General features: G+C 38.5%; 1 protein-coding gene across 4 annotated transcripts in view; it reads left to right on the top strand.

Moving 5' to 3' along the window:
- LOC307166844 (alpha-2-macroglobulin-like) overlaps positions 1–13,564 on the top strand; it is a 38,458-nt gene extending 24,894 nt beyond the window's left edge. For 2 of the 4 annotated variants that reach the window (XM_079885549.1, XM_079885550.1), the window contains exons 7-34: positions 4,370–4,454; positions 4,663–4,774; positions 4,892–5,012; positions 5,131–5,240; positions 5,318–5,488; positions 5,580–5,813; positions 5,921–6,130; positions 6,213–6,362; positions 7,001–7,126; positions 7,880–7,967; positions 8,434–8,578; positions 8,786–9,011; positions 9,082–9,208; positions 9,286–9,407; positions 9,501–9,552; positions 10,109–10,192; positions 10,280–10,456; positions 10,609–10,684; positions 10,887–11,043; positions 11,296–11,370; positions 11,452–11,614; positions 11,719–11,912; positions 11,996–12,208; positions 12,322–12,440; positions 12,733–12,814; positions 12,897–12,980; positions 13,078–13,183; positions 13,296–13,564. In XM_079885549.1, coding sequence (XP_079741675.1) covers positions 4,370–4,454; positions 4,663–4,774; positions 4,892–5,012; positions 5,131–5,240; positions 5,318–5,488; positions 5,580–5,813; positions 5,921–6,130; positions 6,213–6,362; positions 7,001–7,126; positions 7,880–7,967; positions 8,434–8,578; positions 8,786–9,011; positions 9,082–9,208; positions 9,286–9,407; positions 9,501–9,552; positions 10,109–10,192; positions 10,280–10,456; positions 10,609–10,684; positions 10,887–11,043; positions 11,296–11,370; positions 11,452–11,614; positions 11,719–11,912; positions 11,996–12,208; positions 12,322–12,440; positions 12,733–12,814; positions 12,897–12,980; positions 13,078–13,183; positions 13,296–13,336 — 3,650 coding nt within the window. In that variant the 3' untranslated portion in view covers positions 13,337–13,564. Of the gene's footprint in view, positions 1–4,369; positions 4,455–4,662; positions 4,775–4,891; positions 5,013–5,130; positions 5,241–5,317; positions 5,489–5,579; positions 5,814–5,920; positions 6,131–6,212; positions 6,363–7,000; positions 7,127–7,879; positions 7,968–8,433; positions 8,579–8,785; positions 9,012–9,081; positions 9,209–9,285; positions 9,408–9,500; positions 9,553–10,105; positions 10,193–10,279; positions 10,457–10,608; positions 10,685–10,886; positions 11,044–11,295; positions 11,371–11,451; positions 11,615–11,718; positions 11,913–11,995; positions 12,209–12,321; positions 12,441–12,732; positions 12,815–12,896; positions 12,981–13,077; positions 13,184–13,295 lie in introns of all 4 variants that reach the window. The other 2 variants (XM_079885547.1, XM_079885548.1) reach the window with 1 other exon arrangement.

The raw sequence follows: 13,564 nt of genomic DNA, 5'->3' as shown, positions 1-13,564 counted from the left end.
AGAACATCTGGAATTGAGCTGATAACAATTTGCCAAATATCTTTTGGTTCGAGCTGAAATGCATGTTTTAGACTAACAATGCGTCTCCACCATGGTTCGAATGGCCCTTTCAAAGGGAATGGTCCGATCTCTGCTTTGAACAAGCTACATTCAGTTACTGTTAAAGGACGCCGAATGGTTGACTCTGTGCCGTTTGGGTGCCGTACCACCTTAAGGGCTGAAACAGGCACTCTTTTCATAACTTTATCACATGCTTCATCTGTCTGGAAAGATACGAGATCATTAGAGCAGGCTGCCTCATCTAAGAAGTGTACATTTTTAGCCCAATCGCTGTTAAGCTTTTTGGGAGACTTGCTTTTAGCATTTAGCTTAGCCTTGAGATCTGCAATGGTCTCTTTGTGATTTTTACACTTTTCAGTCAGGGCTAATAGCTCAGCTAGTAATTTATCTAGCTGTGTTTGAAGATCGTGAATCTTTTCCTCAGACTTTTGTGCCTCTGCATTTTTAGAATGCACTTCTTCACATTTAGCATGCATAAGCGAAGATAGAAATTTTGTTGACTCATTTAGCCTTTTATAACTTATGAAGTTTAAAGCCTCAATTATTTCACCATGTTTTGATTTCTTCTGTTTACTACCCACTGCTTTCCACCAAGTGAAAATTTCATTGTCAATAGCATCCATGTTAAGACCTTTTCTACTTAGTTTGTACAGTGTAGGCTCAACCTTTTCAGCCCATAATGTAAACAGGACATTATCAGTACACATGATTTCACAATAATGGGACTACTTAGATTATTCTGATACTTCTAATCTCTGTATCATACAATTCATGCAAATGGGGACTTTCCCTCCCAGTCAGCCAGTGACACAAAACAAGGGTTAAGTGTTTTTGGGCGCAGCATGGCTTTAGCATTTAGCATTAAAGTTAGCCTTTAGCGCTTTGAAAGCAACATGGACAATAGCATTTAGCATTAGCCTTGGGCGCAGCATGGCTTAGCATTGACAATAGCATTTAGCATTAGCCTTGAGCGTTTTTAGCCTGTAAATCATATCATCCTGTTTTCCCAAAATTTTATTTTTATAAACAATGCATCGATCTGCCTTTTATTTATAAAATCACGTGTTTTCCGATCGTTTACAAACTTAGATTTTTCTTTCTCTGTTTTCTGTTAGTTTGCTCATTCTCTTCACGTGTTGCTGGTTTGTCTTTAACAAGCCCAGATACAACAATGGCCTGAAAACATGCGGTTGATTTGAAAACTTTTAGGCTTTACTTTTTCGGCTCTTCATCGAGTTATTAATTATTTGGAAGATGTTATTCTCACTTTAGGTTTTGCTTCCTGTTGCTTAGGCAAAACAAGGAGATCTTTAAAATCTAATCACTCTTCATCTGGCTGCGGCATCACGCTTACCCATAAACAATGCAAACATTTCTTCAACACTTCTAAGAATGCGAAGAAAATTGACTTACCACAACCACGGAAGAAAGAGATGATTTTCAAACCTCTTGTTGATTTTAAGATCCCAATACTTGCTGGAAAGGACGTTTCTCGCCTGTGTTGCGAGATCACGTCGCGGAGGTCACCACTTTGTAAAGCCCGTGAAATTGGTCCAATGGAGGTTTTCCAATAACACAGGGAAGGTCTCACGTGCTCTGTCCTCACTCATGCGAAGTATTGGTTGGTTAAATGCAATATATATTAATCACATATTTACTCGTTTATTTCATCTGACTCCATAAATGAAAAGGTTTTAATGATATCTGTGGATCATTAATCATGAGTGAATGTTTGACTATTCCGTTTAACTCTTCAATGGAAATAATATCAAAGTCAGTTAGAATAATCAAATGTAACAATTTATTATGTCAGGTAAATGTATCATGCCAATTTCATAATCAATTCAAAGATAATCGATACAAAACATCAAATTCTCCGGAATAAAGAAAAGATGCAAACCCAACTTTAAGAAATACATGAGGCTGAGAGATCTCGGTCTCTCAGCCTCACGGGCCATCTGAAGTACAGAAAAAGGCCCCGAACTCTCTGCTGCATCTCATTAAATAGTCAGACCTCTTTCACATGGAAACATGTGCTAACAAAAGAAATTTGCATGCAGTGGTCGCACCTTCATGGGGGTGGGTGACCATTTGCTTGAGAGACCACCTTCCTTTGTAAGTCAGTTATCCATAAACTCTTAAAACCTAATTACCTTTTATTTTATCTATCTGGAAATGAGATATCTGTACCACTCACTTTGAGACATTTCAAATGACACCAAAAACATAACAGTCAATGATAAGAATTCACATTAAACCATATTCTTGTGTGAGTTCTTAGTAGTTTGCGGAAGTGAGGTCGTATGGGGGAGGTCAAATGGTAATTAGACCTTTGTCTCAGACCAGGGCCTCAACCAGTATTTTCAGTCTTACAACGTCATGCCTGCCAAGTCTGAGTCTGTTCATGCCACGTCTGCCGCCGAACCAGTGTCTCCGGACAAGATGGCCGCCACTGAGCCAGTGTCTCCGGACAAGATGGCCGCTGCCGAGCCAGTGTCTCCGGACAACATGGCTGCCACCACGCCTGAACCTGAGCCCTCAGCAGAGATGGCCGCCGCCACACCTGAACCTGAGCCCTCAGCAGAGATGGCTGCCACTAATCCTGAGCCCTCAGTGACCGCTACCGTGTGTGGTCGGTGCACACATTTGAAGTTCACGTCACGTCTGCCGAGCCAGAGACTGTCCTGTACCTACCAAATAAACAGAAACAGACGCGACTTAATAAGTAAGTCTGTCCTCTTTCTTATTTTAAATAGACCTAACGGTAAACCACTTTTTTTCTTTGTGACTATTGTGCAGTTTTGATCAATGTATCAATGTATCACTTTTTATTGTAAACCTGTGGTAAAACATCGATTCTTGGGTTTTAAATATTCAAGTAATCAACAAAAATGCCAGCAAACAGTTACAATTTTAATTTATTTTTATTTTTATTAAAGGTCCATTTGTTGGTGAAATGATGGGTTAGTGTGACTTTGTTACAGAGAGGCGTGTTACGGGCATGTTTTAGTGAAGCACTGCAGAGTTTCTGGCCCGACAGTGGAAACGCAGTGTGTTTTGGGCTTGGTGCTACAGGCCCGGGGCTTTTAGCCTGGCACGGCCCGTTTAAATCCCTGGCTTGCACTGTCCTGACAGTGGAAACGCGGCTACAGAAAGGGTACAAAGCATGTGTCTCGTAAACCTTATTCACCTTTGGGGACTGGCCCTTGGATGAAATCCTTTGGCTCTGAGCCACAACTAAAATGGCCTCCTGTGCAGAAGGCCCAAAGGTATAACCATGTACGCAGCTGCCATAAGATGGAGAATTCTTTGAAAATGATGGAGTGTTATTTCCTGACCTAGCCTGACATTGCTCAGTGTTTAAGATGGACTCAACACGTGTGGGAGACAACTGTGCCCGCATGGTGACCGAGTCCCATACGACCCCTAAATACATTGTTCTATGGACCAGAGAGAGAATGCTTTTCTTGGCATTGAGTCTCAACCCCAGAGTATGAAGATGAGCTAGGACGATATCTCAATGTCGCACAAACTCTTAAGATTGGGCTAGTATCAGCCAGTCGTCTATGTAATTTAAAATGCGGATGCCCTGTAATCAAAGGAGCCAGTGCTGCATCCATGTATTTTGTGTATGTGCGGGGTGACAAGGCTAGGCCAAATGGAAGATCCCGGAATTGGTAAGCTTCGCCCCCAAAAGCGAAACTCAGGTACTCCCTGTGTTGTGGCAGAATTTTTATATGAAAATAATAGACGTTGGCCTAATAAACCAACATCGCAGGCACAAAGACACAGGAAGAATATATTTTATTCCATGGCCTTGATAGTTCATCATGGAGATCTTGAAAGAAGGGGAAGGACTGTCTCTCTGATGCCTCCCCTTGGCCACCCGACAGAAATCTGTCGTCTAAATTTGATTGTCTGGGTGTCTCTTGTTTCTGTGGCCAGTCTATTTGAAGACTGTCCACAGCATGAGTAACTACCTTGAGTAGATCATTGTATGATCTGTCATCACTAGAGGACCGTTCAGAGGCAGTGCACTCGATATCCATTTCCCCAAGAGAACTGAAGAGGTCTGAAGAAACGCTGGAGCATGCTCCATAAACGGGCTTGGGGACCTCACGATCTGGTGAAAGAAAAAGAGAAAGGGAAGGATGGAGCCTGAAAGCTCACCTAATTTAAGCCAAATTCTTGGCGTATTTGCCACACGTGTTCACAACCGGTCAAACAAAGATGTTTTCCCATAGCGCTCAGCGCAGCATTGAGAGTATCTTTTGAAAGGGAACTCTAATGTCTGCCTTCTGACTTCTAGTTTTGCCTAAGTTTGAAGTTACTGTAAAAAGCCCAAATGAAGTGAGTGTTGAAGAAGAGGAACTGATAATTGAGGTTTGCGGAAAGTGAGTGGTTTATTTTATTTCCTGCATTAAGCGAGCCATGTGTTCTTACAATTTTGGCACAATTAAGTTACTTTGATTTAATTGATAATTGTTTTCTTTTTTTCTTTTTAACTTTGTTGTTATTTATTTACAGTAACCCCCATCCTAATATATTAGTTGCTTAACTCAACCCTGGGCTGTAGATCAGTTGCTTGTACCTTTTTCACAGATACACTTATGGACAGCCTGTACCTGGTAAATCATGGGTGAAAGTGTGTCGTAATATTTTGTCCTACCAGAGGCTTTACACCACTCCAGTGTGTTTAGAGGAAACCATTGAGGTATGTGAGTTGAAACACAATTCATGTAAATTAATGGCACATTATCTTTCCTCAATTTATCCAGTTAAACCACTCTTTAGTTAATATGTTATGTTTGCGTTCATTCATTATAATTAGATAAAAAAGACAGGCTGTGCCATCCATACCTTAGAAGCATCAGTCTTTTTCAACGCCACACTAAATGATAGGCTGGAGAATTCTCTTCGTGTTGAGGCAATGGTTACAGAAGAAGGAACAGGTGAGCTGCTGGATTTGGTCAGATCCTGTTACCTACATTTCTTGAATTTCTCATTTTTTATGTTTTACTTTAATTTTATTTTAAAGAATATTTATTTAGGTGTTTTTACTGTTTACAGAGATCACCATGACAAAATCTGAATCTGTAGCTCTCACTTATGAAATTGGTAAAGCCACATTTACTGAGCTGCCCAAAACATATGAACATGGATCAATTATAGAAGGAAAAGTAAGTCTAAAATCAGTTTGTCTAAGTTTTTAAGAATTATTCCTTAATGTATTTCTGCAAAATCTTATTTTCAACAGATCAAACTCTCAAATTTCAAAGGTGCACCAATTCAAAACAAAGAGGTTTATCTTATGGAGGGTAACACTTGGTCCCCAAAACTGCTCCTAAATCTCACTACAGACAGCGATGGACTGGCTAGCTTCTCTTTTAATACATCCAGTCATCCTAAAAGTGATATTAATCTGATTGTAAGAGAGTTTTTTTGTTGTTTTTTTAGTTTTCTTTTGTGTTCCCTGAAGAGTTCAGTTGCATGAGTTATTTCTGATTCTTTATTATCAGGCAAGTGTCTCTCAAGAGCCCCGTTATTATGGCCACTACAAGCCTTACATCTCTGTGGGTATACAACCAGTCCAGCTCTTCCAGCCTGCCACTCCATACACCCCAACACTAAGTGAATTGATTATAGAGAATACTGAGCAACCATTAAAGTGTGACTCTGAGTTTACAGCCACCATCAAGTATTATTTTATTGGAGAGACTGTTGAAGACTTCAAAACGGACATTGTCTATATGGTGAGAACATGTGCAGTATTTATATTATTACAGAGATGTTTTTGTTTAACAGTATTATTTGGCTGCACTAGTCAGTTTTTTATTTGAGTGTCATCTGTCTGTTTCAGGTCTTGTCCAGAGGAGTGATCGTTCATCATGGATATGAGAAGATTGAAGTGAAGTCTTCTAATGGAGCAAGTGGCACAATGTCGTTCAAACTGTCTGTTGGTTCAGATCTGGCTCCTGTACTGCAGATTCTGGCATACTGTGTTCTGCCCAGTGAAAATGTTGTTGCGAGTAGCAAAAATTTCGACATTGAAAAGTGTTTCAAAAACAAGGTATGCACTGTAGCTTTAGAAAAGAGCCTCTTTACTGTATTACTGTATTACTAAATTAAATCCTATTCACTGTATTTCACAGGTGTCTCTGCAGTTTTCTCCTGCTAAAGCGGTTCCTGGTGAGAAAAACACTCTCCAGCTCTCAGCTCAACCTGGTTCACTGTGTGGCCTCAGTGCTGTAGATCAGAGCGTCCTGATCCTGAAGTCAGGAGAACGTCTGGATGTTGACAAGGTGTAGATGCTTTAAGATTTAGTATTGATTAACTGCGTCTTCATAGTGGGAATCTACAGTGGAAATTTAGTGATAACAGACTTTAGTTATTACTGCTATGATCTGTCGAGGAAAAATTACTTGCGTGAGGCCAAAATGAAATTCAGACCAGGAATTTGTCTTTTAAAACTTTATTCATGCAGCAAGAAGGTTATCTGACATACAGAACAATGCTCTGTCCTCAGTGAGAAGACACCATCACTTCCCCATGACCCCATCATATTTACACTCCCCATCCCATGACCTTGGAGGCCAGGCTGTAATCTCTTAGAACACAAGATATTTTGTACACTCTCACAAAAGACAAGTTTCAGCAAGTTTCAACACAGCATAGAACATATAGAAAACACCCTAATATGTTATTTAAAAACACTATATTATAGTGTTTATGACACACTACTCGTAATGACACACATGTGACACACATATTTGTAATTTTACATTAAAGATCCATCAGTGTTTAAGCTAAAATCCTGATCTCAGGAGATTTAACATGATTCTGTATTCTTTTCTCACCAAAATGGAATTAAAGTTTTGTTGAAAATACATAAATGATTTAGAAATCATACTGATAATGTGTGAACGTGGTCCCGTCACAGGTCTTCAACTTGCTGCCAGTGCAGTCGGGGTCAGATTATCCTTATACTGTTGAAGATGAGCAGGAGTGTCTGCATGTGAGACCCCGTCGAGCTGTGCAGACAGACAACGCCTATGAATCCTTAAAGGTAACAGGTGGATTATATGTGTGGCAGTGCACTAGATAATGATTGGGAGAGTATATACTGTATATGTGCAAGTAAATGCATAAAAATGTTATCTTGATTATTAGTCCAGTCATTTTAAGCTATAATGGTGGTCAACCTTGAACAAATTGCAACAGAAGCAAACTCAACTGATTTTGTATACTCAATATGTCCTGAGTAAGGAAAAAAAAGCCCCAAAGAATCCCATTAGGGGAAATGGGTTCCATTCAGACCTTAACATTAAGCATTTTACTGTTATGTGTCAACAAGATTCAACAAGACATTTTCACCTGGCTATACCCAATGTTTAGACCTGTTGTGGTATTTATGCAAATGAGCACATACATAATTAGATTATGCACCGTTTGTCCATGTTAACAAACAATTAAAAAAAACTTGTAATACATTTTTTGTTTGTCTTGATGTAAGTAATCAACTCAGTAATTTGCATGGTGATATCTAAAGGTTAAAACTTTTACCCTATTCACGTAAGAAAAATAATGAATAGTCGTATGAATAGGCTATACATTTTTTTTTTTTCAAAACTTTCCCCTAATGGGCTTCTTTGGGGCTTTTTTTCTTACTCAGGACATATTGAGGATACAAAATCAGTTGAGTTTGCTTCTGTTGCAATTTGTTCAACCTTTTTTCATAAAATGACTGGAATATACTGACAATTAAAAGTAATTTGTATTTTCATGACTTTTATTGTGGTTCATCATTATCATTTGACAGAGAGTGGGATTGAAAATGGCAACAAATTTGGTTGTGCGAGTCCCTCAGTGTCTGTCATACAGAGGCTTGATGTATCAACGATACCAAGGTAAATATAAATATAGGTACATATACTGTCATTGCAGTCCAATATATGTTTTAATATATAGGTGCTTGTTATGATATTTATAAAATATATATGTTAAATTTGTAAAATTGTGAAACTCACGCAATTTGTACAATTCCACAATTATAGTGATGAAGTAGTAGGAAAAGACAGTTTTTCTAGGGTCATTAGTTAACTTTGACTTTGACTGTTATTATTGGTACAACAAATCAATTATAAAACTTATATATAACTTTTGGAAAATAAAATGAACGCATTAACTTTGGGAACGATAAAATACTAAAACTAAAATGAAAACTAAATAAACTGAAACTAGAAAACTCTGACAACACTAAAATATATCTGTATATGAAAATAAAATTATGTGTATTAAAATTATGATCTGCCATCCATTTTCTGTTCACTTAGTGCTTTTCTGCTCACTACAAAATATAACTTTTTTTTACAGTGATGTATCGTTATGATCATGTTCCAGTGGCAGTAATGTCTTCACGACTGAGTGCTGATTATGATTCAAATGAGAGACTTTCTCCAGCAGTGACGATTCGAACCGTCTTTCCAGAAACGTGGATCTGGGAACTTGCTGAAGTGGGGTATATGAAGCGTAATCAGCACAATTAACATCATGTTTATCTTATTACTTATCTTTAATACATCATCTCCCCTCACACCCACAGGACAGAAAATACCTTGCTTGCTTTGCAGTTATTTTATCATATGTGTGCTGAATATTGTTATTTAATACAGGAAAAATGGCAGGGTCAGAATCAAATATGCCTATTGTTGTAATTCCTCCGCAGGGACTCTGGATCAACTCAGGTTCCTGTCACGGTTCCTGACACCATCACCTCTTGGGAGACGGAGGTCTTCTGTCTGTCCTCTGAAGGTCTGGGTCTCGCTCCTCCTGCTCAGCTGACAGTTTTCCAGCCCTTCTTCCTGGAGCTCTCTCTGCCTTACTCCATCATCCGTGGGGAGATCTTTGAGCTGAAGGCCACTGTCTTCAGCTATCTGTCCAAGTGCATCATGGTGAGATTTCAGACTCAGTCTAATCAAATCATATCAAATATGCCTCTAATCATGTGTGGTTGATTGACAGGTTAAAGTGACTCCAGCTCCGTCCTCAGACTACACTCTCAAAGCCTCCTCTGATGATCAGTATTCATCCTGTCTATGTGCTAATGGAAGAAAAACCTTTAAATGGATCCTCACTCCTTCTGTTCTTGGTGAGTTTTCCAGTCTGAATCATTGTTTCTCAGTGTTTGTGTCTGTTGTATCTTCATGTATATTTCTCATGTTTTAGGAGTCGTGAATATTACAGTCAGTGCAGAGGCAGAGGCGTCCCAGACTGTGTGTGACAATGAGATTGTGAGCGTCCCAGAGAGAGGACGCATTGATACGGTCACACGAAGTCTGCTTGTACAGGTCAGTGCACGTCAAATGTCTCTTAGATGTCATTTACCCTTTATCATAATGCTGCTTATTTCAAAATGTTGATGTGTTTATTTTATGCTGCAGGCGGAAGGAACTGAAAAGACAGAGACTCAAAGCTGGTTATTGTGTCCAAAGGGTTAGTCTGCAAATATTTCATATATTTTGGTGTATAAGCAACAGTAATGTTAGAACCCTTTTGCTTTTGTTCATTTTTTTTTTTTCCGGGGATCAAGCAGTGAAGCTTTTTCAGCTGACAAAAGTTGCTCAAAGAATTTTGGTTGTCAATATGTTTGGCAAATAAAAGACTAATTGGCTCTTTTTCTTATAAACACAAACTCTAACTTCATGAAAATTAGTACACATTGCATAGCGGACAATTTTAGGACACACCAAATTTGAGGACCAACAGAGGGAGCTAAAATATACAGTAAACAAAATATTCAATGTCTCTGACATTGTACTTGAGAAAGCTGAAATTTGTCAGCCTTTCATGACAAATGTAGTTTAGTAGTTCAGCTGTGCCACATTTTGAAATTGTGGCTATTTTCTTCCCTTTTCCAAAGTGCTTGAAACACAGTAATTCCTGCTTGTGATTAAATTATTATTATTGGGACTTCACAGATGGTATTAGAATGTTAATATTATTGCATTACTCTGTTGATGCGTTTCTGTCTGTCTGTTTCATACAGTAGGTGACAGTCTCTCAGAGGAAGTGGCTCTGACTCTCCCTAAAGATGTGATAGAGGGATCAGCCAGATCCTCTGTTTCAGTCATTGGTAACATTTACAAATACAAGCAGTATTGAGGAGATTGGGTTTTGAACTTATAAAATGTAGTGAGTTTCATGTGTGTATGGTTTATAGGAGACATATTGGGTCGTGCGCTGAGGAATCTTCACGGATTATTACGGATGCCGTACGGCTGTGGAGAGCAAAACATGGCAGTTCTTTCTCCCAATATTTACATTCTGCAGTATCTGGAGAACACAGAGCAGCTCACCTCAGCCATCCGAGAGAGAGCCACAGGCTTCCTGAAGAGCGGTGAGAGACATAAATCATGTCAAGAAAATACTGAGAAAATACTGCCAAATTATACATATTTCTATACACACCTGAATGTAATTCAGTAAAGTTGAATAATCAGACACATTGAATCAAACTGTTGAAGTGTTAACCATTATCACACCAAACAGGATACCAGAGACAAATGAACTACAAGCATTTTGATGGATCATACAGCACATTTGGTTATGGTGCTGGGAATACATGGTAAAAATATTTTCACTATTACTTTTGTTAAACATAAATAATATCAAGGTAATCTACAATAATAACCCAAGAGAATAGTACAAACTAAACACATTCAAAAATGTATCTCTCAGTTCAAATAATTTGTTTTGATATTTATGATGAATGGAATTCATTGAAAAACCTGATGATTTTTTTTAAATTGTATCTTCCACACCACCAGGTTGACTGCCTTTGTCTTGAGGTCTTTTGGCAGAGCACAGAAATACATATTTATTGATCCAGAAATTATTCAGAGTGCAAAGAATTGGTTAATAAGTAGACGAGATTCAGACGGCTGTTTTATCCAACAGGGAAGCTTGTTCAACAACAGAATGAAGGTCTGTCAACTTCTGTCTCTCTATATCTCTCTATCTCTCTTTATCTCTCTTTCTATCTAGAGCACAATAGCAGCCACCTAGAAATGCTCTAGTAACTATCTAGAAAACCTGGAATCTTAGACCTGTAAATGTTTAAGCTTTTTTAAAACATTTAGATATTCTCAAGCCAACATCAAAGTTTGTCTAGATAAACTTTCCTTTAATAGTTTGAGTGTGTTGCTTTATTTATCCTTCATTTCTCATATATTCCAGGGTGGAGTGAATGATAATGTGACCATGACTGCCTACATTACTGCATCATTGCTTGAACTGGAAACTCCAGTCACAGTAAGTTCATCTTCAGGAAACACAGTATAAACTAATAGAAAAATGACACTCACAGTGTCTGTTTCTCTGTTTTTGTCACAGGATCCTGTCGTCACTAAAGGTTTGTCATGCTTGAGGTCCGTCATTGAGGATGTCAAAAACATTTACACCACTGCTCTGCTCACCTACACTTTCAGTCTGGCTAATGACACGGACACTCGACAGCAGCTTTTCAAGAAACTGTTGGATGTTGCTATTTCAGACGGTAAGAGGTTTGTTTCTGATGATTTCTGTTGCCTTTTATGACTGTACTATTGTTTGTTTTTTTGTCATGCTCATTGAGTTACGCGTGTGTCTTTTGTCCTCAAGGGTCTCATCTCCACTGGTCTCAGTCTGCATCTGCTGAGGACTCTGATTCTCTGGCAGTGGAGATCAGCTCATATGTGCTGCTAGCTGTTCTCTCTGCAGATTCAGTCACTACAGCTGATCTGGGCTATGCTAACAGGATTGTCAGCTGGCTTGTGAAGCAGCAGAATGCCTATGGAGGATTCTCCTCCACACAGGTTACTCAAACTACTGCAATCAAACACATTATTAGCGGTGTGAATGAGTAAAAGTGACATGACTGAACACATTTATTTCCCAGGACACAGTGGTGGCTCTTCAGGCTCTGTCTTTGTACGCCACCAAAGTGTTCAGCTCTGACGGCTCCAGCACAGTGACTGTACAGTCAGCAGGAGACACTCACCACTTCGATGTCAATCAGGACAACAAGTTACTGTACCAGGAGAAGCAGCTGCAGACCGTCCCAGCCAAATACAGCATTGAAGTGAAGGGCTCAACCTGTGTGTCTGTGCAGGTCTGTAGTGCGTTCAGCTTCATTTACTCACTCTCTCTTTCTCTCTTGGCATTGTGGTTATTCTGCTGTGAAATGGTTTATAAATTTATTTTTGTTTGTGTTGACTCTCTCAGATAGCTCAGTTCTACAACATTCCCACTCCTACTGAAGCTAAAACATTGAGCATTGATGCAAAGATTGAGGGAGATTGCAAAACATTGGGACAAAATTTCATTTTGAAATTCACAGTCAAGTAAGAAAATTTGTATTCAAAAGACTTGAACATGATTATGACTTAAGATTTAACAAATAAATCTTTACTGAATATCATAAAAACAAAAGCAATATAAACTGAAATGGCATATCTTAGTATTTAAAACTGCAACACTAACTTGAGAAACAAGAAAACATTTTTTTATTATTGACACATTATGAGTGATGAAAACTCTGCATGTCTTGTAAATTATACTGGCTTTTGTTCTTGCTTATTTATAAATTTATATGAGGCATTTAAGAACCAAACATTTTAATTTGCTCTTATCCAGATACGATGGTCTACAGGAAAGGACTAACATGGTCATTGTGGATATTAAACTCTTATCTGGATTCACAGCTGATACATCAATGGTGTGTTTGAGTGGTTCTTCACAGAATGTGTAAAGTTTCTAGAGTTCACTATTTAGAAATTAACCAGCACTTTTCCCCACAGCTTGGAAGTTCTTCCGGATCATACGTACCACTTGTGGAACGGGTCGATTCTAAAGATGATCATGTCATTGTGTATTTGAAGGAGGTGAGAAAACAGCAACATTCATATTATTTTAATTAGGTCGATCCATAAACCTTTTATCCATAATGTCCATAACTAATGTGTTTGTTTCCTCCTGCAGATCCCACAAAATATTCCAATGAATTACCAGATACAAATTAAACAGATTCTTCCAGTGAAGAATCTCAAGCCAGCTGTGGTCAAAGTGTACGATTACTACCAAACAAGTAAGATTTAATAAGCCAGCGTTGAATGTTTTGATCATGCGATGCACATTGTTTATTCAGATTTACAGGTTTCCATTGTTGTATGAATGTGAACATCTTTCTTTTCCTTCAGGTGATCAGTCAGAGGCCGAGTACTCCTTTCACTGTGAATGAAGCTGCTGAAGTGCATCACCTCATAGTTCAGCTCGGATAAAGATGTTTGAACACTCTAATGCATAATATTATAATGTTTATTCTTTATCCTGTGCAAAATTATTTCCAATATCATCCCAAATTAGAACAACCCCCCAAAAATCAGATTTTGGCCACGTCTCTTGAGAACATGACTATACAATTCACAATTCATATGATTAATAAAAGTGATGAAAACAAGTTATAGTG

This window comes from Squalius cephalus (genome assembly GCF_949319135.1).
Source record: "Squalius cephalus genome assembly, chromosome: 11".
NCBI lineage: Eukaryota > Metazoa > Chordata > Actinopteri > Cypriniformes > Leuciscidae > Squalius > Squalius cephalus.
This window is presented reverse-complemented; position numbering and strand designations above follow the sequence as displayed.